Below are 27,401 nucleotides of genomic sequence, written 5' to 3'. Positions count from 1 at the left end.
TCTAGAGCTTACAACCAATGAGGAGGAGGAGTCTAGAGCTTACAACCAATGAGGAGGAGTCTAGAGCTTACAACCAATGAGGAGGAGTCTAGAGCTTACAACCTATAAGGAGGAGGAGGCTAGAGCTTACAACCTATTAGGAGGAGGAGTCTAGAGCTTACAATCTATGAGGAGGAGTCTAGAGCTTACAATCTATGAGGAGGAGGAGTCTAGAGCTTACAATCTATGAGGAGGAGGAGTCTAGAGCTTACAATCTATGAGGAGGAGGAGTCTAGAGCTTACAATCTATGAGGAGGAGGACTCTAGAGCTTACAATCTATGAGGAGTCGTCGTTTAGAGCTTGCAATCTATGAGGAGTCGTCGTTTAGAGCTTGCAATCTATGAGGAGTCGTCGTTTAGAGCTTGCAATCTATGAGGAGGAGGAGTCTAGAACTTACAGCCTATGAGGAGGAGTAGTCTAGAGCTTACAACCTATGAGGAGGAGGAGGAGTCTAGAGCTTACAACCTATGAGGAGGAGGAGGAGTCTAGAGCTTACAACCTATGAGGAGGAGTCTAGAGCTTACAATCTATGAGGGGGACACTAGAGCTTACAATCTATGAGGGGGACACTAGAGCTTACGATCTATGAGGAGGAGGACACTAGAGCTTTCAATCTATTAGGATGTGGAGTCTAGATCTTTCAATCTATAAGGAGGAGGAGTCTAGAGCTTACAACCAATGAGGAGGAGTCGTCTAGAGCTTACAACCTATAAGGAGGAGGAGTCTAGAGCTTACAACCAATGAGGAGGAGGAGTCTAGAGCTTACAACCAATGAGGAGGAGTCTAGAGCTTACAACCAATGAGGAGGAGTCTAGAGCTTACAACCTATAAGGAGGAGGAGGCTAGAGCTTACAACCTATTAGGAGGAGGAGTCTAGAGCTTACAATCTATGAGGAGGAGTCTAGAGCTTACAATCTATGAGGAGGAGGAGTCTAGAGCTTACAATCTATGAGGAGGAGGAGTCTAGAGCTTACAACCTATGAGGAGGAGGAGGAGTCTAGAGCTTACAACCTATGAGGAGGAGGAGGAGTCTAGAGCTTACAACCTATGAGGAGGAGTCTAGAGCTTACAACCTATGAGGAGGAGTCTAGAGCTTACAACCTATGAGGAGGAGTCTAGAGCTTACAACCTATGAGGAGGAGTCTAGAGCTTACAACCTATGAGGAGGAGTCTAGAGCTTACAACCTATGAGGAGGAGTCTAGAGCTTACAACCTATGAGGAGGAGTCTAGAGCTTGCAATCTATGACCAATTTGATATGCTTGTGCAGCGCTGCGTAATCTGTGTGCGCTATATAAAATAAAGAATTATTAATTATTATTAATCTATGTGGAGTTGTCGTCTAGAGCTTGCAATCTATGAGGAGGAGGAGTCTAGAGCTTACAACCTATGAGGAGGAGGAGGACCCTAGAGCTTACAGTCTATGAGGAGGAGTCTAGAGCTTACAATTTATGAGGAGGAGTCTAGAGCTTACAATCTATGAGGAGGAGTCTAGAGCTTACAATCTATGAGGAGGAGGAGTCTAGAGCTTACAATCTATGAGGAGGAGGAGTCTAGAGCTTACAATCTTTGAGGAGGAGGAGTCTAGATCTTACAATCTATAGATTGAGGTACATGTGATTGATCTTTCGTGCTTTCCCCTCAGGTCCCGCTGCCTGGAATGAAGTGGGTGGACAATCATAAAGGCGTCTTCAACGTGGAGGTCGTTTCCGTCTCTTCGGTTCACACGCAGGTGACCTGAGCGATGATACAAGTCATGGAGTGGATGTAGTGATGAAGCGTCTACCATCACTGATATGTTTTTGGTTCTACAGTTGCAACTTTTCAAATAGCATTAATATCAAAAAGACGCGTCATTTTGTGCTTCCCACTTATGCAAAGCGATGTATCTCCATGGTAACAGACTACAAACCTCAGTAGTCTGATTCTTCAGTGCTACTTCCCTCCACCTGCTCCCTATTTCTTTCCAGCCTCTTAATTGTGTGGACAGGTGAAAGGGGATTGTGACTTATTGATTAATGCAGGATGTGTTTGTAGTCTGTTACCATGGAGACGCATATGTCTGCTTAGAAGCTGTGAACACAATTTGGAAAAAAAAATGGTTAAAGAGGCTCCATTAATGGTAGATACAGTCAGGGGGGCAGATTTTATTACAGAAATAATTTGGAGGAAAGATTTCACTTAGCCACGCCCACTTTATAAAAGTGTCTAAAAGTCTGTAAAAGATGGAATTCTGTAATTTTTTTGGGTAGGATTCATCCCTGGATAAGTTTTTTGCGCTGGTTCACGCTCTGGATGAGCACATGTTCCCGGTCCGTATTGGGGATATGCGGATCATGGAGAATAACCTGGAGAGTGAGCTGAAGAGCAGCATCCTGGCGCTGAGCTCAGCACAGCTGGAGCCCGTCCTGCACTTCCTCCACCTCCTGCTGGATAAGCTCATCCTCCTGGTGGTGCGGCCGCCCCTCATAGCCGGCCAGATCGGTGAGTGCCGAGACCAGAACTGTTTTACCGGGGGGAGATCTATCTCCTATCTCTCTCTCTCATATCTATCTATCTATCTTCTATCTATCTATCTATCTATCTTCTATCTATCTATCTATCTATCTCCTATCTATCTATCTCCTATCTATCTATCATCTATCTATCTATCTCCTATCTATCTATCTCCTATCTATCTATCTCCTATCTATCTATCTCCTATCTATCTATTTCCTATCTATCTATTTCCTATCTATCTATCTCCTATCTATCTATCTCATACCTATCTATCTATCTATCTATCTATCTATCTATCTATCTATCTATCTCCTATTTATCTATCTCCTATCTATCTATCTATCTATCTATCTATCTATCTATCTATCTATCTATCTATCTATCTAATCTTTCCAAAAACAGGCAGCACTCCAAAGTAGTAGTGAAAATGGTGGGGGTGTCTTTATTCCATGTGCAACGTTTCAGCTCTTGCAGAGCCTTTATCAAGCATGGCTCTGCAAGAGCTGAAACGTTGCACATGGAATAAAGACACCCCCACCATTTTCACTACTATTTTGGAGTGCTGCCTGTTTTTGGAAAGATTATATTTGAGGACGCTCTAGCCAGAGGGTCAAGGACGTTGCACCCAACCAGGTTGCTGTGCTGCTCTGAACTTTCCCTTTCTTTATCTATCTATCTATCTATCTATCTATCTATCTATCTCCTATCTATCTATCTATCTATCTATCTATCTATCTCCTATCTATCTATCTCCTATCTATCTATCTCCTATCTATCTATCTATCTATCTATCTATCTATCTATCTATCTATCTCCTATCTATCTATCTCCTATCTATCTATCTATCTATCTATCTATCTATCTATCTATCTATCTCCTATCTATCTATCTATCTATCTATCTATCTATCTATCTATCTCCTATCTATCTATCTCCTATCTATCTATCTCCTATCTATCTATCTCCTATCTATCTATCTCCTATCTATCTATCTCCTATCTATCTATATCTATCTATCCATCTCCTATCTATCTATCTATCTATCTATCTCCTATCTATCTATCTCCTATCTATCTATCTCCTATCTATCTATCTATCTATCTATCTATCTATCTCCTATCTATCTATCTCCTATCTATCTATCTCCTATCTATCTATCTCCTATCTATCTATCTCCTATCTATCTATATCTATCTATCCATCTCCTATCTATCTATCTATCTATCTATCTCCTATCTATCTATCTATCTCCTATCTATCTATCTCCTATCTATCTATATCTATCTATCCATCTCCTATCTATCTATCTATCTATCTATCTATCTATCTATCTATCTATCTATCTATCCATCTCCTATCTGTCTATCTATCTATCTCATATCTATCTATCTATCTCCTATCTATCTATCTATCTCCTATCTATCTATCTATCTATCTCCTATCTATCTATCTATCTCCTATCTATCTATCTATCTATCTATCCATCTCCTATCTATCTATCTATCTATCTATCTATCTATCCATCTCCTATCTGTCTATCTATCTATCTCATATCTATCTATCTCATATCTATCTATCTCCTATCTATCTCCTATCTATCTATCTATCTATCTATCTATCTATCTATCTATCTCCTATCTATCTATCTATCTATCTCCTATCTATCTATCTATCTCCTATCTATCTATCTATCTATCTATCTATCTATCTCCTATCTATCTATCTATCTATCTATCTCCTATCTATCTATCTATCTATCTATCTATCTATCTCCTATCTATCTATCTATCTATCTATCTATCTATCTATCTATCTCCTATCTATCTATCTATCTCCTATCTATCTAATACACGAGAATTAAGCAGCACTCCAGGGGGTCAATAGTTAGGTGAAGAAAGTGAAAATGCTTTATTCCATGTTCAGAAGTACAACAAGGTACAGCAGCAACGTTTCGGCTCCAAGGAGCCTTTTTCAAGCTTGTGTTGCACCTGTGTTCTCCAGTGGTTTGCAGCGTAATGTGAACTGAGCCTAATAATCAGCGACAAGTTTTTTCCTGGAGCCTAAATTATTTTTTCTAGCTAGAAACTTTTTTTCCTAAAATTCTTTAACTAAAAAAAAAATGTCTTTCTTGTTAGTGAACTTGGGTCAAGCGTCATTTGAAGCAATGGCCTCCATCACCAATAGACTCCATAAGAACCTGGAGGGAAATCAGGACCAGCACGGGCGCAACAACCTCCTGGCGTCTTACATCTACTACGTGTTCAGGCTCCCAAACACCGATCCCAATTCTCCATCTCCAGGTAACGCGCTCCCAACCGTTCTGTGTACGCAGCTCACAGGCAGAATTATGTGTTGCCCTGGTGTAAGACTATAAGGATCATAGTTTATACGGTTGAAAAACGACACATGTCCATCAAGTTCAACCAAGGAAGGGAAGGGATTGGATGAGGAAGGGAAGGGATCGGATGAGGAAGGGAAGGGATTGGATGAGGAAGGGAAGGGATTGGATGAGGAAGGGAAGGGATTGGATGAGGAAGGGAAGGGATTGGATGAGGAAGGGAAGGGATTGGATGAGGAAGGGAAGGGATCGGATGAGGAAGGGAAGGGATCGGATGAGGAAGGTAAGGGATCGGATGAGGAAGGGAAGGGATTGGATGAGGAAGGGAAGGGATTGGATGAGGAAGGGAAGGGATTGGATGAGGAAGGGAAGGGATTGGATGAGGAAGGGAAGGGATTGGATGAGGAAGGGAAGGGATTGGATGAGGAAGGGAAGGGATTGGATGAGGAAGGGATTTATGGGAAACCATTCCATATAAAATAATATCAATGCTATTTAGGTGTAAAAAGGCATCTAGACCCTTTTTGAAGCTCTCTGCTGTCCCTGCTGTGACCAGCGCCTGAGCTCTCTGCTGTCCCTGCTGTGACCAGCGCCTGAGCTCTCTGCTGTCCCTGCTGTGCTCTGCGCCTGAGCTCTCTGCTGTCCCTGCTGTGCTCTGCGCCTGAGCTCTCTGCTGTCCCTGCTGTGCTCTGCGCCTGAGCTCTCTGCTGTCCCTGCTGTGACCAGTGCCTGAGCTCTCTGCTGTCCCTGCTGTGCTCTGCTCCTGAGCTCTCTGCTGTCCCTGCTGTGCTCTGCTCCTGAGCTCTCTGCTGTCCCTGCTGTGACCAGCGCCTGAGCTCTCTGCTGTCCCTGCTGTGACCAGTGCCTGAGCTCTCTGCTGTCCCTGCTGTGACCAGCGCCTGAGCTCTCTGCTGTCCCTGCTGTGACCAGCGCCTGAGCTCTCTGCTGTCCCTGCTGTGCTCTGCGCCTGAGCTCTCTGCTGTCCCTGCTGTGCTCTGCGCCTGAGCTCTCTGCTGTCCCTGCTGTGAGCAGCGCCTGAGCTCTCTGCTGTCCCTGCTGTGACCAGCGCCTGAGCTCTCTGCTGTCCCTGCTGTGCTCTGCTCCTGAGCTCTCTGCTGTCCCTGCTGTGCTCTGCTCCTGAGCTCTCTGCTGTCCCTGCTGTGACCAGCCCCTGAGCTCTCTGCTGTCCCTGCTGTGCTCTGCTCCTGAACTCTCTACTGTCCCTGCTGTGACCAGCCCCTGAGCTCTCTGCTGTCCCTGCCGTGCTCTGCTCCTGAGCTCTCTGCTGCCCCTGCTGTGACCAGCGCCTGAGCTCTCTGCTGCCCCTGCTGTGCTCTGCTCCCGAGCTCTCTCCTGTCCCTGCTGTGACCAGCGCCTGAGCTCTCTGCTGTCCCTGCTGTGCTCTGCTCCCGAGCTCTCTCCTGTCCCTGCTGTGAACAGCGCCTGAGCTCTCTGCTGTCCCTGCTGTGCTCTGCTCCCGAGCTCTCTCCTGTCCCTGCTGTGACCAGCGCCTGAGCTCTCTGCTGTCCCTGCTGTGACCAGCGCCTGAGCTCTCTGCTGTCCCTGCTGTGACCAGCGCCTGAGCTCTCTGCTGTCCCTGCTGTGACCAGCGCCTGAGCTCTCTGCTGTCCCTGCTGTGACCAGCGCCTGAGCTCTCTGCTGTCCCTGCTGTGACCAGCGCCTGAGCTCTCTGCTGTCCCTGCTGTGACCAGCGCCTGAGCTCTCTGCTGTCCCTGCTGTGACCAGCGCCTGAGCTCGGCTATTCCACAGATTGATAGTTTTAATAGTAAAAAAGCTCTGTCGCCTCCGGTGATTAAACCTACTCGGTTCAGAATATTTATATATATATATATATATACCCTTTACACGGAATAGAGGATTACCTACAGATCTCACTACTTGCATCCTATTGGTTAGTAAGGTTTCCTCTATCCTGTCCACTTGAAAAAAATGTAGACATGCCCTTTAAAGCGGCGGAAGTAAAGTTAGAGACAAACATAGGATCAGACTACTCAGAATTTATTTGTAGCCTGTTACCATGGAGACTTATAGGTGTTAAGCTGTATACACAAAACATCATTCAAATTTTTTTTTTTTCTCACTTTTTTTTAAGTGTTTTTTTGATTTATTTTTTTTTTGTACAAGCCTTTCCTTGTCCTGTAGGAATGCTATCCTGTGCACTATTGTTTTTTTTTTTTTTTTATTCTTCCTTTAGGCCCCGGGGGTCTGGGAGGCTCCATGCACTACGCCACAATGGCCCGGACAGCAAACAGACCGGCAAGCCTCAACCTGAACCGCTCCAGAAGCCTCAGCAACAGCAACCCAGATATCTCCGGCACTCCCACCTCTCCGGACGACGAAGTCCGATCCATAATCGGTAGCAAGGTAACGGAGGTCTATAGGTCAGGGTGAAAATAAGGGCAGGAAAGTAGGAGATAAGAAAGTGATCAAAACTATAGGACACTTATAACCCAGGGCAGTATTCTGTATGCTCCAGAGCTCCCCCTAGTGGTGACTGCAGGGGTCAGTGCTGTGCATGATGAGTAGATCTGTGCGGCAGTATCCATGGGGGAATGATCGGATCATCTCGGTGCCTCCATAGGATACATGAGCCGTGACTGTAACACTGACCTGTACTTCACATAGAAGCCAGAGGTGAGGAGTCTGTACAAACCGGCAGGTTTCCTAATCTCTCCGGTCACACAACCTCGACCTCAGTGAAAGGTCGAAGCCATAGATGAAATGTAGCCGGGACATTGCAGAATGAACCGGATTTCTCTTGAGAAGGTTTTTTTTTATGTTTTACTCTTCAAAGATGTAAAACTATAACATAGAAGTAAATTAGGTTAGAAAAATAAAGTTATACCTGCAGAAATAAATCAAAAAATGATACAATTCTGCAGAAATATCCTTTTATGTTCATGCAGGATTAGTCGGGATATGCCAAATCCAGACACTGTGGCTGCGGTAATCTTCTTTGGCCTCCCTCCTTCTAAATCAACTTTTAAGATTATGCTAATGAGCCATGGGAGTGTTACCAGAGCCCCTTTGTGCTGTAGTTTTACAGGATGTTACACTGTCTCCCCCTTTCCCTGCACCCTTAGCTCTTCCTCTCTCTGTCTGCTGTAATGTCACACAGTGGGAGGAGGGAGTGCTCCTGCTCAGTGTAACAACCTGTGAAGCTACAGCATGGGGGGACTCTGGTAACATCCCCCAGAGCCCTTCTGTTCCATTTGCATAATTATAAAACTTGATTTCAGAAGGAAGGAGGCCATGGATAACAAATATAAGAATATCACCACAGTCCCGGTGCCTGGATCTATTACAGCTCATCACCCAGCTTTCCTAGGGACCTGAATGGGTAATCTGCTTTGTCACTTAGCTATCCTGGACCCCTTTAATCTGCTGGGATTAGGGAGCTATAATGGTCTTTATTGTGGTTGTCACCCAGCTTTCCCAGGAACAGATACACGATTGGCTTTGAGTAGGGGCATCTCTATGGATGTATAATGTATATTTTACTGATTGCTTGTTATTCTTTTGCACTAGTTTTTATTCTCTTGTATCCGGGTGGGTGTGGTTTGTGTTTTTGTGACCTATCTGTGAGATTTTTTTATATTGATCTCCATGAATTTCTGTATTTTGATGAATTGTTAACAGAACTAATGACCTGCGCTGATTTCTGTGTAACCGCTAACGCCATCTTTCCTTTCCCGCTTTGCCGCCATTGCCATGTGATCAGGGCTTGGATCGATCCAACTCCTGGGTCAACACGGGGGGTCCCAAGGCTGCGCAGTGGGGGGGCGACCCCAGCCCCGGTGCTGACTCGGTGCAGGTGGTGTTACTGTGCAGCCAGCGCTGCCTTCCTCTTCAGTCTTGGTTTTCATACCTTCCGTCTGGGGGTCTCTTTTTTTGCCTTGATAATTGGGGAGGGGGTCTTTCATTGTGTGAGATCTCGGTGCAGTATCGTCATCCTGAAGGATTCTGGAAAGCAACAGCGTCTGATGTGGATCCACTCATCTCCTTGTTTCTCATATCCAGCTCCCACCAATCTGATAGTAGAAAGGGAACCTGTCAGCAAGTGTCACCATCCAGACTGCAGCCAGTGTCAGAGATGGAGAGATGTGTAATCAGACCTTTGTGCATGTTGTTAGTAGCAGCAGGATTGTGATATATGGATTTATATTCCAGGGTTGTAGCTTCTCCAAGTGCACTGGGGGGAGTGTCCTCACAGTGCTGTGCTCTGAGCTCTCTGCGCTCAACTGTCCCACATCCCCTTTGGAGCCAGTGCAAAGCAGTGTGAAGACACATCTCTAGTGCACTTTGAGGATATACAATCCTGTAATATAAACCCATATATCACAGTCCTGCTGCTACTAACAACATACACAAAGGTCTGATTACACATCTCTCCTGGGACACTAAAATACATAACACTGGGTGCAGAGAGCACAGAGCACAGCAGTGTAGGGACATTCCCCAGTGCTCTTGGAGAAGCTACAATCCAGGAATATAAATCTGTATTTCACAGTTCTGCTGCTACTAACAACATACATAAAGTTATGATAACACATCTCTCCAGGGACAATACAGAACACTGGCTGCAGAGAGCACAGAGCACAGCAGTGTGAGGACACCCCCTCCATTGAACTCATAAAAGTTCCAAACCTGGAATATAAATCCATATATCACGGTCCTGCTGCTACTAACAACATACATCAAGTTATGATTACACATCTCTCCAGGGACAATATCTAACACTGGCTGCAGAGAGCACAGAGCACAGCAGTGTGAGCACACACCCCCAGTGCACTTGGAGAATCTACTACCTGGAATAAAAACCCATATATCACAGTCCTGCTGCTACTTACAACATACAACAAAGGTCTGATTACACATCAGTTCGTATGATCACAGCTGCTGGCAGGTTCCCTTTATTCTGATTGTCCCTTGGTGGCTTCTGATTCCCTGTATTGTAATGATGGGTGAGCAGATAACACCTGGAGGGACTGGAGGCGCCTGCGCTGTGTAGCATTAGAGCCTGCGCTGGTGAGAGCCTCCATCCATGGCGTGCAGAATACGGACAGAATAATCCGTGCATCCAAAATCCAGTGACTGTTGCTTTGAGTGAATCCAGACGCGGTGACGCTGCGGTGCATGCGTGTAACACCCATGGGTGTCGGGAGATTGTCATTATTCTGGATCCTCTGTCTGTCTGTATCTGTCGTGTGTCATCACATCTTTCCAAGCATGTAATTTCCAAGGCCTCGTTCACACTCGCTGTCATGGCTGCCGGGCAGAACCCTCTAACACAGTCACATTCAGGTTCTGATAATGTCCCCAACCCGACCTCCTGCACTTGTGACCTCCATATGTCCTGAGCCCCCGTCCTGTTAGATAGAATGATAGAAATGTTTTCATCTGCACTGTGTGTTGCAATTTTTTTTATGCCAATTTTGCAACAAAAGTTTCAATGCGGTTTTTAAAGGGCAACATATGGGAGGGCGTGTAACACCCCCTACAGTCATGACTGCATTATAAAAGTTGGTTCGGGATTGTCTGACCCCGACCATCCAGCTATAGGTGGGGGTGGCCAGTCCCATTCACATGATTGAGGCTCCATTACAATTGAATTAAGGGGGCGCTGCCCCTGGGGAGAAGGTTTGAAGTGGATTCGGAATGGGGCAGGATGGGTGCAGCAAAAAACAGCTTTGGTGTTAAATAGTATCCTTCACCACCTAACATATGTGGTGTTGAACAAATCATTCTGTAGGGGGTGCTGCACAGATCCAGGGGCACTTAGTCCCCACGGTTGCTGAGATATCAGTCCTGGTATCTGACCATTATAATCCTCTCCACTGTCAAAGAGGAGGATGCTAAGCTGATATTCTCAGTGTCAGAGAAACGTATCATAACACATGTCCCCTCCTCCTCTGCTCCAGCTCCTCCTCTGCTCCAGCTCCTCCTCTGCTGCAGCTCCTCCTCTGCTCCAGCTCCTCCTCTGCTCCAGCTCCTCCTCTGCTCCAGCTCCTCCTCTGCTCCAGCTCCTCCTCTGCTCCAGCTCCTCCTCTGCTGCAGCTCCTCCTCTGCTGCAGCTCCTCCTCTGCTGCAGCTCCTCCTCTGCTGCAGCTCCTCCTCTGCTGCAGCTCCTCGTCTGCTCCAGCTCCTCGTCTGCTCCAGCTCCTCGTCTGCTCCAGCTCCTCGTCTGCTCCAGCTCCTCGTCTGCTCCAGCTCCTCGTCTGCTCCAGCTCCTCGTCTGCTCCAGCTCCTCGTCTGCTCCAGCTCCTCGTCTGCTCCAGCTCCTCGTCTGCTCCAGCTCCTCGTCTGCTCCAGCTCCTCGTCTGCTCCAGCTCCTCCTCTGCTCCAGCTCCTCCTCTGCTCCAGCTCCTCCTCTGCTGCAGCTCCTCCTCTGCTGCAGCTCCTCCTCTGCTGCAGCTCCTCCTCTTTGACAGTGGAGAGGATTATAATGATCAGATACCGGGACTGATATCTCCGCAACCGTGGGAGCTAGAAAGAAAATTCAAAGTGCGCCTGAATATGTTTAGGGGGCTCTTCTTTAAATCCCCTTTAACAGGTTACACCTATATGAGTTAACACACAAGACAGTGGGGGTGATTTTTGGTTGTCGTACCCCTAGACATCACTACTTTGGAGAACCTGACTGAGACATTTTCAGATACAGGAGATTATCTCTAATATTCCGCTGCTCATTTCTTTGCATGTGCTTGAGAATTCCTTGATTGACTCGCCTGGACTAACCCTGCTAAAAATAATCGACCCCCTCCCCCGCCCCCCCTCCACCTCCTTATTGACTAATATTTTAGTCTAGTTTTTGGGTTAGTAGAATTTTTATTTCCCTCAGAAGGAGGATACGTGAGTCCTCGGTGTAACGTAGTCTCATCCTTCATTCATCTCCACCCAGGCCGCGGAGCGCTGTAATCGCATGTCCTCGCACACTGAGACGTCAAGTTTCTTACAAACTTTAACCGGACGCTTACCAACCAGAAAGGTAGATCCATAACTTCTTCCAGGTCCAGAAGAGAGCGAATCAGCTTTTCCCCTGGTCGGTGGAGACCTGACTACGACTACAAAGCTCCATGATTATGCATTGTTCTCCAAAGCTCCAATCACCTGTTTCCCACTGCATTTTGGGAGGTGACTGCTCTATTCTGTAAGGTCACATGACTCCATTATTAGGGGTAGAGCAGGTGGACCTCCCCTTTAAATGACAAACCTATGAACAGACTAAGTTAATGACATTGCGGCTGCAGCCGAGCACCGCTGCATCGTGTGCCTGTCGTGGCCTCCGGCTGTCATTGTCCTGCACCCAGCGTTCAGTTCTGCATTTTATTTCATGTTTTGTCTGTTTTGTGTCTTCTTTCTACTGTTACTTTGTAGATCGTGTTGTAACTTTCTCTCTTTTGTGAGTAGCTTTTCCATGAGGAACTGGCGTTACAATGGGTCGTGTCCAGCGGAGCCGTGCGAGAGGCCACGTTACAGCAAGCGTGGTTCTTCTTTGAGCTTATGGTGAGTCCATGTGTAGAACTCCAGCAGAATAGTGAGTGCAGCTCTGGGGTATAATACAGGATGTAACTCAGGATCAGTACAGGATAAGTAATGTCATGTATGTACACAGTGACTGCACCAGCAGCAGAATAGTGAGTGCAGCTCTGGAGTATAATACAGGATGTAACTCGGGATCAGTACAGGATAAGTAATGTCATGTATGTACAGTGACTGCACCAGCAGCAGAATAGTGAGTGCAGCTCTGGGGTATAATACAGGATGTAACTCCGGATCAGTACAGGATAAGTAATGTCATGTATGTACACAGTGACTGCACCAGCAGCAGAATAGTGAGTGCAGCTCTGGAGTATAATACAGGATGTAACTCGGGATCAGTACAGGATAAGTAATGTCATGTATGTACACAGTGACTGCACCAGCAGCAGAATAGTGAGTGCAGCTCTGGAGTATAATACAGGATGTAACTCAGGATCAGTACAGGATAAGTAATGTCATGTATGTACACAGTGACTGCACCAGCAGCAGAATAGTGAGTGCAGCTCTGGGGTATAATACAGGATGTAACTCAGGATCAGTACAGGATAAGTAATGTCATGTATGTACACAGTGACTGCACCAGCAGCAGAATAGTGAGTCCAGCTCTGGGGTATAATACAGGATGTAACTCAGGATCAGTACAGGATAAGTAATGTCATGTATGTACACAGTGACTGCACCAGCAGCAGAATAGTGAGTGCAGCTCTGGAGTATAATACAGGATGTAACTCAGGATCAGTACAGGATAAGTAATGTCATGTATGTACAGTGACTGCACCAGCAGAATAGTGAGTGCAGCTCTGGAGTATAATACAGGATGTAACTCAGGATCAGTACAGGATAAGTAATGTCATGTATGTACACAGTGACTGCACCAGCAGCAGAATAGTGAGTGCAGCTCTGGTGTATAATACAGGATGTAACTCAGGATCAGTACAGGATAAGTAATGTCATGTATGTACAGTGACTGCACCAGCAGCAGATAGTGAGTGCAGCTCTGGAGTATAATACAGGATGTAACTCAGGATCAGTACAGGATAAGTAATGTAATGTATGTACACAGTGACTGCACCAGCAGCAGAATAGTGAGTGCAGCTCTGCGGTATAGTACAGGATGTAACTCAGGATCAGTACAGGATAAGTAATGTCATGTATGTACACAGTGACTGCACCAGCAGCAGAATAGTGAGTGCAGCTCTGGGGTATAATACAGGATGTAACTCAGGATCAGTACAGGATAAGTAATGTCATGTATGTACACAGTGACTGCACCAGCAGCAGAATAGTGAGTGCAGCTCTGGAGTATAATACTGGATGTAACTCAGGATCAGTACAGGATAAGTAATGTCATGTATGTACACAGTGACTGCACCAGCAGAATAGTGAGTTCAGCTCTGGAGTATAATATTATAGTCTCTTATTGGCTTGTATATTACACGTGTGTTACAGGTGAAGAGCATGGTGCACCATCTGTATTTTGCGGATAAGTTGGATTCCCCTCGGAAGCACAGGTTTCCGGAGCGCTTCATGGATGACATCTCGGCTCTCGTTAGCACGATGGCTAATGATATTGTCACTCGCTTCCAGAAGGTGGGATAAATACCAGTAGTCGGGGACAGTGGTCCTAGAACATTGATCCCCATCCTTTTGCTTCTTGCAAAACTACAACTCCCATCCATTCCTGCATACTCAGTGTTGTAGTTTTGGTTTATGTTTCTTCTTTCTCTTCTCGTCCTCAGGATATAGAAATGGTGGAGAGGCTTAATGTCAGCCTGGCCTTCTTTCTGAACGACCTGCTCTCCATCATGGACCGGGGGTTCGTCTTCAGTCTGGTCAAGGCTTATTTCAAGCAGGTAAATCAGCGTCTTATGTGTTTGGTTGTGATAATACTCGCAGTACTCATCATGGCCACTAGATGGTGCTGTGACGAGCGTGTCCATCTCCGCTGACCATCTTGCTCTACTGCTTGCTGAAAAAGATGGCTCATCAGCGAGAACTGACCGTATGAATGATGTTTGTTGCAAATTTTAACGAACAGTTTAATTATTTTGATGACCGGCTTTGATTTTCAGATTTTTTTGTATTTTCCCAGGTGTCATCCAAGCTTCACATTTTACCTAACCCCAGCATCCTGGTGTCTCTGAGGCTGGATTTCTTGCGGATCATCTGCAGTCATGAGCACTACGTCACCCTGAACCTCCCCTGCAGCCTCCTGACGCCTCCGTCCTCCCCTTCACCCTCCGTTTCCTCTGCTACGTCCCAGGTAGCGTAAATTAATTTTTTATGATTAAATTTGGTGTTTGTTTTTTTCGGGGGGAAGGGGATTTGCACTTGGTTAAGAAAATGGTTCTTTCCACAGATACTCCAGAAATAATGTTAGAACTGCGCCCCCCTGCTTGTTTTAATAGAACAGCCATTCTGTGTCCTCGTTGCAGAGGTGGACGCACATGCTCAGTTTCGGCTGTCTCTGTTCTATTGATGATATACTTGTTGTGGGCTTCTGCCACGCCTTCTCTGCTTGTCAGATGGGGTCGCACATGCTCAGTTTCGCCTCTTCCTGCTCTATTGGATATATAGAGGGATCTATTGAAAGGTTTGCAGGCAGCAGCTGCTGCATCTTCTCTGCTTGTCACAGGTGGTCGCACACGCTCAGATTTGCCTCGCTCTGCTCTATTCGGAGATTTGCAGGCGGCTTCTGCAGCTTCAGAGTCTTCTCTTCTTGTCAGAGGTGATCACACAAGCTCAGATTCTGCTTTTTCTGTTCTATTGAAAATGTGTAGGGCAGCTTTCTGTGTCTTCTCTGCTGGTCAGAGGTGGTCGCACATGTCCAGTTTTGACTCTTCCTTCCCTATTGATCTTATAGAGGGATCTATTGTGAGGTTTGCAGGCAGCTGCTGCAGCGTCTTCTCAGAGGTGGTCGCACATGCTCACTTTCACCTCTTCCTGCTCTATCAACAACTGCAACTTCAGCATCTTCTTTGCTTGTCACAGGTGGTCGCACATGCTCATATTTGCCTCCCTCTGGGCGATTGACCATAGAGAGTTATCTATTTGGAGGTTTGCAGTTGGCTGCTGCAGCATCTTCCCTGCTTGTCACAGGTGGTCGCACATGCTCACTTTTGAATCTGCCTGCTGTATTGATCATATAGTAATCTGTTGGGATCTAGTAAGAGGTTTGCAGTTGGCTGCTGCAGCGCCTTCTTTGCTTGTCACAGGTGGTCGCACATGCTCAGATTTGCCTCCCTCTGCTCCATTGACCGTATAGAGGGGTCTGTTAGGAGGTTTGCAGTTGGTGTCTTCCATGCTGGTCACCGGTGGTCGCACATGCTCAGTGGACGCTATTCTAACATTAATGCTGGAGTTTCTGTTTTGTTAATAACAGATAAATTATACAGGCGCACTGTACACAGGTGCATTTTTTTGTAAAATTTGTTTTGTGACTGTGAGATTGTGAGTGGGGCATTGATGCTAGTGCAGAGCTTTCTCGCAGGTTTCAGCCAGTCCTTTACATTTGGGTTTTTTAATGTATTTTGTAGAGTTCTGGGTTTTCGACCAACGTCCAGGACCAAAAGATCGCGAACATGTTTGAGCTGTCGGTGCCGTTCCGGCAGCAGCATTACCTGGCAGGCCTGGTGCTGACTGAGTTGGCCGTCATCCTGGACCCGGAGGCCGAGGGGTGAGTCTGGTTGTTGTTGGGGGTGGGGGGGGTCTGATTTTGGTGCAGTCTCAGCGGACACTTTCACTTACCTCCAGTAACTGCTGATCAGGAAGCGGCGATCGCTCCGGTTCTCGCTGCCGCACTGCAGAACGTTGTTTAATTGATTTTACAGCAGTTTTGCTTTATGGCTTTTGGTTACACAAGCAGTGAGGACCCTGCTGCTGTGTGATCCCTCATCCTACAGGTCACAGTGATCAGAAAACCCCCTTTAATGTCTAGGATCAGTGTCCCAGCTGGTCCGGGGGGGGGGGGGGGGGGGCGGTTTCTGCTCTTGACATTTTGGGTCGGCCTAGAACGCGGCGTTACATAAATATTCTGTAGGACGTGATGTTTGCTCTGCGGCTGATAACCCCCTGCGCTCCTCTCTCAGGTTATTTGGATTGCATAAGAAGGTGATCAATATGGTACACAACCTGCTATCGACCCACGACTCTGATCCCCGCTACGCCGATCCCGAGGTAAAGGCCCGCGTGGCCATGCTGTACCTGCCCCTCATCGGCATCATCATGGAGACCGTGCCCCAGCTCTACGACTTCACAGGTATCCTGGTCAATGACACACATGGTCCGAGATTCCTCCCCTCACCTGCCCCGTCCTAGCCCCTGACCTCCTGACCTGTACAGTCATCCGTGTCCTCAAGACGCAGGGACAGAATCGTTTAGTATTATGTCCTTGTAATCCTGGGATCCTGAGCCCCCGGACACATCCATTACTGACCCCCAGACAGTGCGAAGTATTGTCTCTGGCGAAATGCATAATTCATAGCTCACACTGCTGTGCTCTCTGCAGCCAGTGTTATGTATTGTCCCTGGAGAGATGTGTAATCAGACCTTACACTGCTGTGCTCTGTGCTCTCTGTAGCCAGTGTTATGTATTGTCCCTGGAGAGATGTGTAATCAGACCTTACACTGCTGTGCTCTGTGCTCTCTGTAGCCAGTGTTATGTATTGTCCCTGGAGAGATGTGTAATCAGACCTCACACTGCTGTGCTCTGTGCTCTCTGTAGCCAGTGTTATGTATTGTCCCTGGAGAGATGTGTAATCAGACCTTACACTGCTGTGCTCTGTGCTCTCTGTAGCCAGTGTTATGTATTGTCCCTGGAGAGATGTGTAATCAGACCTCACACTGCTGTGCTCTGTGCTCTCTGTAGCCAGTGTTATGTATTGTCCCTGGAGAGATGTGTAATCAGACCTCACACTGCTGTGCTCTGTGCTCTCTGTAGCCAGTGTTATGTATTGTCCCTGGAGAGATGTGTAATCAGACCTTACACTGCTGTGCTCTGTGCTCTCGGCAGCCAGTGTTATGTATTGTCCCTGGAGAGATGTGTAATCAGACCTCACACTGCTGTGCTCTGTGCTCTCTGCAGCCAGTGTTATGTATTGTCCCTGGAGAGATGTGTAATCAGACCTCACACTGCTGTGCTCTCTGCAGCCAGTGTTATGTATTGTCCCTGGAGAGACGTGTAATCAGACCTCACACTGCTGTGCTCTGTGCAGCAGGCGTTCTGTATTGTCCCTGAAGTGATGTGTAATCGGACCTTTTGTATGTTGTTAGTAACAGCAGTATTATAAAATATGGATTAATATTCCAGGATTGTAGCTAATCCAAATGCACAGCTGTGCTCTAAGCTTTTTGAAGACAGTGTTATCTTTTGTCCCTGGAGAGATGTGTAATCAGACCTTTGTGTATGTTTTAGTAGCAGCAGGACTGTGATATATGGATATATATTCCAGGATTGTAGTTTTGCCAACTCACTGCTCTCACTGCTGTGCTCTGTGCAGCAGAACCTAAATACTAAGTATTCCTGGATTGTCGTACTAAGGGGTTTGTCCTCAAAATTCTTTCTTAAAGGGAACCTGTCACCAGGGACCTCATTGTCACAGGTTACAGAAGCCCCTCACACCTGCAGTGCACAGATGTCTTTCTGCTTTCTCTAAGCATTTGCATTACAATATAATTGTGTGTTATAACTTACCTTGCACCCTGACAGAATCCTCTGTATAGTCCCAGGGGTTGGGCTTTGGTTTGGATGCATTTGAAAAAACAACATGTGACTTGTCTGTGCTGCTCACTCCTCAGCTCTCAGCCCCCACGTTTGTGCTCCTGTACAGCTCCTCCCTCTTGCTTTTTCACAGAGCTCACAGCCTGGAGAGCTGACATCAGTGGGGGAGGGAGGAGCTGTAATAGGAGCTGTGTAAATCTATATGCAGGGAGCTCCCCCTAGTGGTGACTGCAGACAGATGGAATTTTAATCTCTGATTATATGAAGCATAAGCCATGTAAATCCTGGTCACCACTATCCGCCTCGCCCTACTCCTCCCCCCTAGGACATGTACCTCTGCTTGCTGGAGGTGAATAATAATTCAAGGTTTTCTCTTGGACAGAATCTCACAACCAGCGGGGGCGACCCAACTGCGGCGCTGGAGAGGATCACGAGGGGGAGGGCGGCAGCATGATAAGTCAGACTGTGGCGATGGCGATCGCTGGGACGTCCGTTCCACAGCTGACGAGACCCAGCAGCTTCATGATGACCTCTCAGGTAGGTCCTGAGGTCCTAGTACATTGTATGTGACGTGTGTATAGGGGGCAGTGTAACGTGACGTGTCCCCCGCAGGCCCCCCGGCAGCACTCCACCTTCTCCGCAGAGTCCAGCCGCAGTCTCCTCATCTGTCTCCTCTGGGTGCTGAAGAACGCCGATGACATTGTGCTGCAGAAGTGGTTCACAGACCTGTCTATCCTGCAGCTGAACCGCCTGCTGGACCTGCTCTACCTCTGCGTCTCCTGCTTCGAGTACAAGGTGAGGACCCCGCACTGCTGTGCTCTGTGCTCTCTGCAGCCATGGTTAGGTGTTGTCCCTTGAGAGATGTGTAATCAGACCTCACACTGCTGTCCCCTGTGCTCTCTGCAGCCAGTGTTATGCATTGTCCCTGGAGAGATGTGTAATCAGACCTCACACTGCTGTGCTCTGTGCTCTCTGCAGCCGGTGTTATGTATTGTCCCCGGAGAGATGTGTAATCAGACCTCACACTGCTGTGCTCTGTGCTCTCTGCAGCCAGTGTTATGTATTGTCCCTGGAGAGATGTATAATCAGACCTCACACTGTTGTGCTCTGTGCTCTCTGCAGCCAGTGTTATGTATTGTCCCTGGAGAGATGTGTAATCAGACCTCACACTGCTGTGCTCTGTGCTCTCTGCAGCCAGTGTTATGTACTGTCCCTGGAGAGATGTGTAATCAGACCTCACACTGCTGTGCTCTGTGCTCTCTGAAGCCACGGTTAGGTATTGTCCCTGGAGAGATGTGTAATCAGACCTCACACTGCTGTGCTCTGCGCTCTCTGCAGCCAGTGTTATGTATTGTCCCTGGAGAGATGTGTAATCAGACCTCACACTGCTGTGCCCTGTGCTCTCTGCAGCCAGTGTTATGTATTGTCCCTGGAGAGATGTGTAATCAGACCTCACACTGCTGTGCCCTGTGCTCTCTGCAGCCAGTGTTATGTATTGTCCCTGGAGAGATGTGTAATCAGACCTCACACTGCTGTGCTCTGTGCTCTCTGAAGCCACGGTTAGGTATTGTCCCTGGAGAGATGTGTAATCAGACCTCACACTGCTGTGCTCTGCGCTCTCTGCAGCCAGTGTTATGTATTGTCCCTGGAGAGATGTGTAATCAGACCCCGCACTGCTGTGCTCTGTGATCTCTGCAGCCAGTGTTATGTATTGTCCCTGGAGAGATGTGTAATCAGACCTCACACTGCTGTGCTCTGTGCTCACTGCAGCCAGTGTTATGTATTGTCCCTGGAGAGATGTGTAATCAGACCTCACACTGCTGTGCTCTGTGCTCTCTGCAGCCAGTGTTATGTACTGTCCCTGGAGAGATGTGTAATCAGACCTCACACTGCTGTGCTCTGTGCTCTCTGCAGCCAGTGTTATGTACTGTCCCTGGAGAGATGTGTAATCAGACCTCACACTGCTGTGCTCTGTGCTCTCTGCAGCCAGTGTTATGTATTGTCCCTGGAGAGATGTGTAATCAGACCTCGCACTGCTGTGCTCTGTACTCTCTGTAGTCAGTGTTATGTATTGTCCCTGGTGAGATGTGTAATCAGACCTCACACTGCTGTGCTCTGTGCTCTCAGCAGCCATGGTTAGGTGTTGTCCCTTGAGAGATGTGAAATCAGACCTCACACTGCTGTGCTCTGTGCTCTATGCAGCCAGTGTTATGTATTGTCCTTGGAGAGATGTGTAATCAGACCTCACACTGCTGTGCTCTGTGCTCTCTGCAGCCAGTGTTATGTATTGTCCCTGGAGAGATGTGTAATCAGACCTCACACTGCTGTGCTCTTTGCTCCCTGCAGCCAGTGTTATGTATTGTCCCTGGAGAGATGTGTAATCAGACCTCACACTGCTGTGCTCTGTGCTCTCTGCAGCCAGTGTTATGTATTGTCCCTGGAGAGATGTATAATCAGACCTCACACTGTTGTGCTCTGTGCTCTCTGCAGCCAGTGTTATGTATTGTCCCTGGAGAGATGTGTAATCAGACCTCACACTGCTGTGCTCTGTGCTCTCTGAAGCCACGGTTAGGTATTGTCCCTGGAAAGATGTGTAATCAGACCTCACACTGCTGTGCCCTGTGCTCTCTGCAGCCAGTGTTATGTATTGTCCCTGGAGAGATGTGTAATCAGACCTCACACTGCTGTGCTCTGTGCTCTCTGAAGCCACGGTTAGGTATTGTCCCTGGAGAGATGTGTAATCAGACCTCACACTGCTGTGCTCTGCGCTCTCTGCAGCCAGTGTTATGTATTGTCCCTGGAGAGATGTGTAATCAGACCCCGCACTGCTGTGCTCTGTGATCTCTGCAGCCAGTGTTATGTATTGTCCCTGGAGAGATGTGTAATCAGACCTCACACTGCTGTGCTCTGTGCTCTCTGCAGCCAGTGTTATGTATAATCCCTGGAGAGATGTGTAATTAGACCTCACACTGCTGTGCTCTGTGCTCTCTGAAGCCCTGGAGAGCTGTGTAATGAAATCTTTGTGTATGTCAATGGCAGCAAAACTCTAAAATATGGATTTACAGCTGAGGATTGTCCTCACACTGCTGTGCTCTCTGCAGCAGTGTTTGGTATTGTACCTGGAGAGATGTTTACCTTTATGTATGCTGTTAGTAGCAGCAGGACTATGACATAAGGATTCACATTCCAAGATTGTAACTTCTCCAAGTTCACTGTGGAAGGGGGGGGGGGGGGTTGTCCTCACACTGCTGTGCTCTGTGATCTCTGTATTCAGTGTTTGGTATTGTCTCTGGAAAGTGTAATCAGACGTTTTATGTATGTTGATAGTGGCAGCAGGACTGTTATACATGGATTTATATTCTAGGATTGTAGAACTGGAGTTGTGTCCTCACACTGCTGGGCTCTGTGCTTTCTGCATTAAGCAGCTTCTTTATCCTTTCCCTCTGAGTGACTGCTCTATTATCCAACCAGTAAAGGGTAAGAACTCTGGAGAAATTGAAATTCAATGAAGATGGCAAGGAGCACAGCAGTGTGAGGACAATCACCCCCCTCCATAAATCCCAAATACCTGCTAGCAACATATGGTTAGAAAGCGAGAGATGGATGTATATTCCACGTTCTCCAAGAGCACTGAGCGCTTGTACCGACACTGCTGTGCTCTCGGAAGAAAGTTGCTCCACAGCACCTTCTTTCTGCTCTTAGTAACTGCAGTAATATTCATCCAGATACCTGCTTAAGCTTTCACTCAGAGCAAAGCTTAATATTTATAGCAAAGAGCACAGCAGTGTGAGTACATGGCCCCAAAGCACTTGGAATATAAATCTATATATCACAGTCCTGCTGCTACTAACAATATTCACATATGTATGATTCAACATATCTCCAGGGACAATACATGACACTGTCTGCAGAGAGCACAGAGCACAGCAGTGTGAAGTGACTTGGTTAAGCTACAATCCTGGAATATTAATCCATACTTCTTGCTGACTGTCTCCCTCTGTTTCAGGGGAAGAAAGCTTTTGAACGGATGAACAGTCTGACATTCAAGAAATCGAAGGATATGAGAGCCAAGCTGGAGGAGGCCATCCTGGGCAGCATCGGGGCCCGGCAGGAGATGGTCAGGAGAAGCCGAGGTCAGCTGGGTAGGTCTGGCCAGACCAACTCTACAAAGCTCATGGGGGTCGGCCGGGGGTGGGGGGGGGGGGGGGGTGGCGGTTTAAAGATCACAATTTATGGGGCAATTACACAAGTAGCAATTCCCTGTTAAAATGTGATATCAGAGCTGAGCTGTAGAAGTTATTATCCATCTTTTTACTGTTTCACAGCCCCTCCCCTCTGCTCTGAGTAACAGCTGCACATGATCTCCTCCCCCTGAGATCAGCTTTCTCCTGTGCTCACAGTCGCCCCCTAGTGTTCTGTCCTGCAGATAATAAGTAGAAGTTTAGAAATACTTTGTATCCCGGTAGAGCAGAATCCTGGTGCGTTCTTTCCGGCTGTTAGCGCCCCCTATAGATTTATGAGCCGCCGTCTTCTGCTCTGCACCGGAAAGCGCTGAGTCAGCTCCTTTTTTTCTCTGCAGAGCGGAGTCCGTCTGGAAGCGCTTTCGGCAGCCAGGAAAATCTCCGATGGAGGAAGGAGATGACGCACTGGAGGCAAAACACGGACAAGATGGACAAGTACGAGCCCCGCCCACTGATGATGTCATTATTGGGGTTTCCCGAGACTGCACACAGTGGGAGGGGATAAACATCACAGCAGCACACCGCCCTCTAGAGGTCACTGCTGGTAGTGTCCGGGATCATATTCCACTATTACATGGGGTTGGGAAAAATATAGTGAGAATCTCCTGAAGCCTCCGCTGTCCTAATGATCACTTCTGGTTGTCTTTCCACATGCGCTGTGTGTATAGAGGCCACAAACCCTGCAGGTACAGTGTCTGTAGTGTGTCCCCTGCTCCGTAACAACCTGCATCTTATGCCCAACCCCCGTGTTGTCATAACCCAAGATCTGATGTCACATTCACTAAGTTCTGTATCTGATATTAGATAATGTTGTCTGTCTTGTACAGGGAAATACTTCACAGCACCAGCAGCAGAATAGTGAGTGCAGCTCTGGAGTATAATACAGGATGTAACTCAGGATCAGTACAGGATAAGTAATGTCATGTATGTACACAGTGACTGCACCAGCAGCAGAATAGTGAGTGCAGCTCTGGGGTATAATACAGGATGTAACTCAGGATCAGTACAGGATAAGTAATGTCATGTATGTACACAGTGACTGCACCAGCAGCAGAATAGTGAGTGCAGCTCTGGGGTATAATACAGGATGTAACTCAGGATCAGTACAGGATAAGTAATGTCATGTATGTACACAGTGACTGCACCAGCAGCAGAATAGTGAGTGCAGCTCTGGGGTATAATACAGGATGTAACTCAGGATCAGTACAGGATAAGTAATGTCATGTATGTACACAGTGACTGCACCAGCAGCAGAATAGTGAGTGTAGCTCTGGAGTATAATACAGGATGTAACTCAGGGTCAGTACAGGATAAGTAATGCCATGTATGTACACAGTGACTGCACCAGCAGCAGAATAGTGAGTGCAGCTCTGGTGTATAATACAGGATGTAACTCAGGATCAGTACAGGATAAGTAATGTCATGTATGTACAGTGACTGCACCAGCAGCAGAATAGTGAGTGCAGCTCTGGTGTATAATACAGGGTGTAACTCAGGATCAGTACAGGATAAGTAATGTCATGTATGTACACAGTGACTGCACCAGCAGCAGAATACTGAGTGCAGCTCTGGGGTATAATACAGGATGTAACTCAGGATCAGTACAGGATAAGTAATGTCATGTATGTACACAGTGACTGCACCAGCAGCAGAATAGTGAGTGTAGCTCTGGAGTATAATACAGGATGTAACTCAGGGTCAGTACAGGATAAGTAATGCCATGTATGTACACAGTGACTGCACCAGCAGCAGAATAGTGAGTGCAGCTCTGGGGTATAATACAGGATGTAACTCAGGATCAGTACAGGATAAGTAATGTCATGTATGTACACAGTGACTGCACTAGCAGCAGAATAGTGAGTGTAGCTCTGGAGTATAATACAGGATGTAACTCAGGATCAGTACAGGATAAGTAATGTCATGTATGTACACAGTGACTGCACTAGCAGCAGAATAGTGAGTGCAGCTCTGGAGTATAATACAGGATGTAACTCAGGATCAGTACAGGATAAGTAATGTCATGTATGTACACAGTGACTGCACCAGCAGCAGAATAGTGAGTGCAGCTCTGGAGTATAATACAGGATGTAACTCAGGATCAGTACAGGATAAGTAATGTCATGTATGTACACAGTGACTGCACCAGCAGCAGAATAGTGAGTGCAGCTCTGGAGTATAATACAGGATGTAACTCAGGATCAGTACTGGATAAGTAATGTCATGTATGTACACAGTGACTGCACCAGCAGCAGAATAGTGAGTGCAGCTCTGGGGTATAATACAGGATGTAACTCAGGATCAGTACAGGATAAGTAATGTCATGTATGTACACAGTGACTGCACCAGCAGCAGAATAGTGAGTGCAGCTCTGGGGTATAATACAGGATGTAACTCAGGATCAGTACAGGATAAGTAATGTCATGTATGTACACAGTGACTGCACCAGCAGCAGAATAGTGAGTGCAGCTCTGGAGTATAATACAGGATCATTGTCTTGGTTGGTGATTGGTTGGTTTTGGTCGCTGTTCTCCGTTAACTCTTTGTGTCTGGGTTGTCCCTTGTCATTGTGTCCCCAGGATTGGAGATAATGTTGTGATGTAGGGATCAGACTGCTGGGACCTAAAACAGTCCCTTTGTTACTAGTTGTTGGGGTGCAGGTGCAGTTTGGGGTCCTGTCGCTCCAGTTACTGTCTATGTGAGCTCAGTGATTTTTGGCGCATTTTTAGCATGTAATGCTTTTTATACTTCCCCCGGCAGTCGGACCCCAATCTATTACGTTGTAACCTGTGGATTGGGTTTCACATTCAAACTCAGGACTTCTCCGTTCCTGAGTTTCCGTTGCTGCAGTTTCTGTCCCGGTTCTGTTTCGGTTCTGTTTTGTGACGTTACTATAATCCCCCATCATCCTTTGCGTTTCCCCGTTTTCGTTGTCTTGGTCGGTGTCCCGGACTCTCAGTATTAACTGCCTGCTTGCCGGGGTGGAGTTACGTGGAGCGCGACGCTTTCTGTTCGCTTCTTGTTTTGACCTTAAAGTTCAGCCGGGAAATATTAACCCTATAATGCAGGATAAGGAGCTGCTCCTGGTTACATTGGGTCATACACAGGGCACAGAGGTCCAGGGTCACTGGTGTCCAGGGATGTCTATAGCGAGTCGATGTGGGCGTGGCAGCTCCTCCCCTTGCTCTCTCTGCATGCAGCAGTAATGTCATGTGACCAGGGTGACATCATCACAGGTCCTTTAGCCTTGTAACATTAGAAATCTGTACACCAAGCATGTATCTCATGAAATCACAGAAGCAGCATGGAGGGGAGTAGAAGTCCTGCTGCTGCTTCTGCTGTGATTTTTTAATGTGGTCAGATATGTGCTTGGGGCGCAGTTTGCTAATGTTAAGAGCAGCTACATGGATAAGGGGGGCTCATGTAAGGGACATTGAGGCCAGTGGTTTGTGTCTTGAGCATGTGATGTCATAGGAGTGTGGTGTGTGCGGCGCTGTTGTCCGTCTCCTGCTGCTGTCGCTTGTGCTTTCTGTTGTCAGGATATTTTTTATTGTGTTTTTTGGCTTTTCCATAACCTCATCCCCTCCCTCACCGTTAGGTCCAGAGCAGAACTGGAGCACGAAGCGCTGATAGATGGGAACTTGGCCACCGAGGCCAATCTGATCATCCTGGACACGCTGGAGATTGTGGTGCAGGTCCGTCACGTCTTCTTAAGGGGTCGGGAAAAACTTTTTGGATCTTGGAAATAATGACATTTTCTGTGTTTTCCCCCCCAGACGGTGTCTTTAACAGAGTCCAAGGAGAGTATCCTGGGAGGGGTCCTGAAGACCCTGCTGCACAGTATGGCCTGTAACCAGAGCGCCCTCTACCTGCAGCACTGCTTTGCCACGCAGCGGGCCCTGGTGTCTAAGGTGCGGCTCGTGCGTGGCTCTTCTCTCCGTCCTGGGGCCACGGCTCTTATTCCGCTTCCCGTTTTTGTCTTTTTCCCGCAGTTTCCGGAGCTTCTGTTTGAGGAGGAGACGGAGCAATGTGCCGACCTGTGCCTCCGCCTGCTCAGACACTGCAGCAGCAGCATCGGGACCATCCGCTCCCACGCCAGCGCCTCCCTCTACCTGCTCATGAGGCAGAACTTCGAAATCGGGAATGTAAGTGCTGACGTGTTTTATTCCACAACCTTTGCACTTATTCCACTAACTCATAGATCCGGCCACAACGACTATGGTAATCTTCTTCTATTTGTTATCCACTGTAAAATCAACTTTTAAAATTATGCTATTGAGTCAGACGGGCTCTGCGGGTGTTACCAGGGCCCCTCTGTGCTGCAGCTTCACAGGCTGGTACACTGTATGCCCCTCAGCACTTATCTCCTTCCACTGCTTGCTGTAATCTGACACAGTAAGAAGGGGAAGTGCTCATGCACAGTGTAACACCCTATGAAGCTACAGCATGGAGTGAGTCTAGTAACACCCCATTCATAAGAAGATCCCACAGTCCCGGTGCCTGGATCTAGGAGTAATGTCCCGGGTTTATCAGGATGGATTTTGAGGATAGACCCCGCGACCTTCTCCCACTCACAGAGCTGTAGTTTGTTACAGTGTGTCATTGTGGATTAGGCAGTTCCAGGCTGTAGTTTTGTGTTGTTGTTGTTATGTTTAGTTACTTTCCCTGGGTTGATACATTGTAACAAGCTGCTCAGCTGTGTGATACATTGAGGTCATGAGGTTTGTGTTTAGGATTTGGTTCTTGGCTCTTCCCTCCGATCGTCTTAGTCTTTGATTTCCCGTTGCAGAATTTTGCGCGGGTGAAGATGCAGGTGACGATGTCTCTGTCCTCGTTAGTCGGGACGTCTCAGAATTTTAACGAGGAGTTTTTAAGACGTTCCCTGAAGACCATACTGACCTACGCGGAGGAGGACCTGGAGCTGCGGGAGACCACGTTCCCGGATCAGGTGGGGGCGGGGCCTCGGCGGAGATCTGTTGGTTGTTTTACACTGTTTAACCCTTTC

The 27,401-nt window shown here is 47.3% G+C and overlaps 1 protein-coding gene across 15 annotated transcripts in view; it reads left to right on the top strand.

Moving 5' to 3' along the window:
- Positions 1-27,401, top strand: part of DOCK7 (dedicator of cytokinesis 7) — a 101,297-nt gene that overhangs the window by 59,432 nt on the left and 14,464 nt on the right. For 4 of the 15 annotated variants that reach the window (XM_072128964.1, XM_072128966.1, XM_072128965.1 and 1 more), the window contains exons 19-39: positions 1,685-1,771; positions 2,292-2,523; positions 4,674-4,838; positions 7,092-7,261; positions 8,619-8,711; positions 11,799-11,885; positions 12,308-12,403; positions 13,889-14,029; positions 14,179-14,292; positions 14,532-14,702; positions 15,976-16,115; positions 16,528-16,697; positions 18,541-18,695; positions 18,771-18,953; positions 22,165-22,300; positions 22,738-22,834; positions 23,068-23,085; positions 25,995-26,091; positions 26,173-26,307; positions 26,389-26,541; positions 27,186-27,344. In XM_072128964.1, the coding sequence (XP_071985065.1) occupies positions 1,685-1,771; positions 2,292-2,523; positions 4,674-4,838; positions 7,092-7,261; positions 8,619-8,711; positions 11,799-11,885; positions 12,308-12,403; positions 13,889-14,029; positions 14,179-14,292; positions 14,532-14,702; positions 15,976-16,115; positions 16,528-16,697; positions 18,541-18,695; positions 18,771-18,953; positions 22,165-22,300; positions 22,738-22,834; positions 23,068-23,085; positions 25,995-26,091; positions 26,173-26,307; positions 26,389-26,541; positions 27,186-27,344 (2,799 nt within the window). The remainder of the gene's footprint in view (positions 1-1,684; positions 1,772-2,291; positions 2,524-4,673; positions 4,839-7,091; positions 7,262-8,618; positions 8,712-11,798; positions 11,886-12,307; positions 12,404-13,888; positions 14,030-14,178; positions 14,293-14,531; positions 14,703-15,975; positions 16,116-16,527; positions 16,698-18,540; positions 18,696-18,770; positions 18,954-22,164; positions 22,301-22,737; positions 22,835-23,067; positions 23,086-25,994; positions 26,092-26,172; positions 26,308-26,388; positions 26,542-27,185; positions 27,345-27,401) is intronic. The other 11 variants (XM_072128969.1, XM_072128968.1, XM_072128967.1 and 8 more) reach the window with 7 other exon arrangements.

Source organism: Engystomops pustulosus, chromosome 10 (genome assembly GCF_040894005.1).
Source record: "Engystomops pustulosus chromosome 10, aEngPut4.maternal, whole genome shotgun sequence".
Taxonomy (NCBI): Eukaryota; Metazoa; Chordata; class Amphibia; order Anura; family Leptodactylidae; genus Engystomops; species Engystomops pustulosus.
Note: the sequence above shows the minus strand (reverse complement) of the source record. Positions and strands in the feature narration are given on the sequence as shown.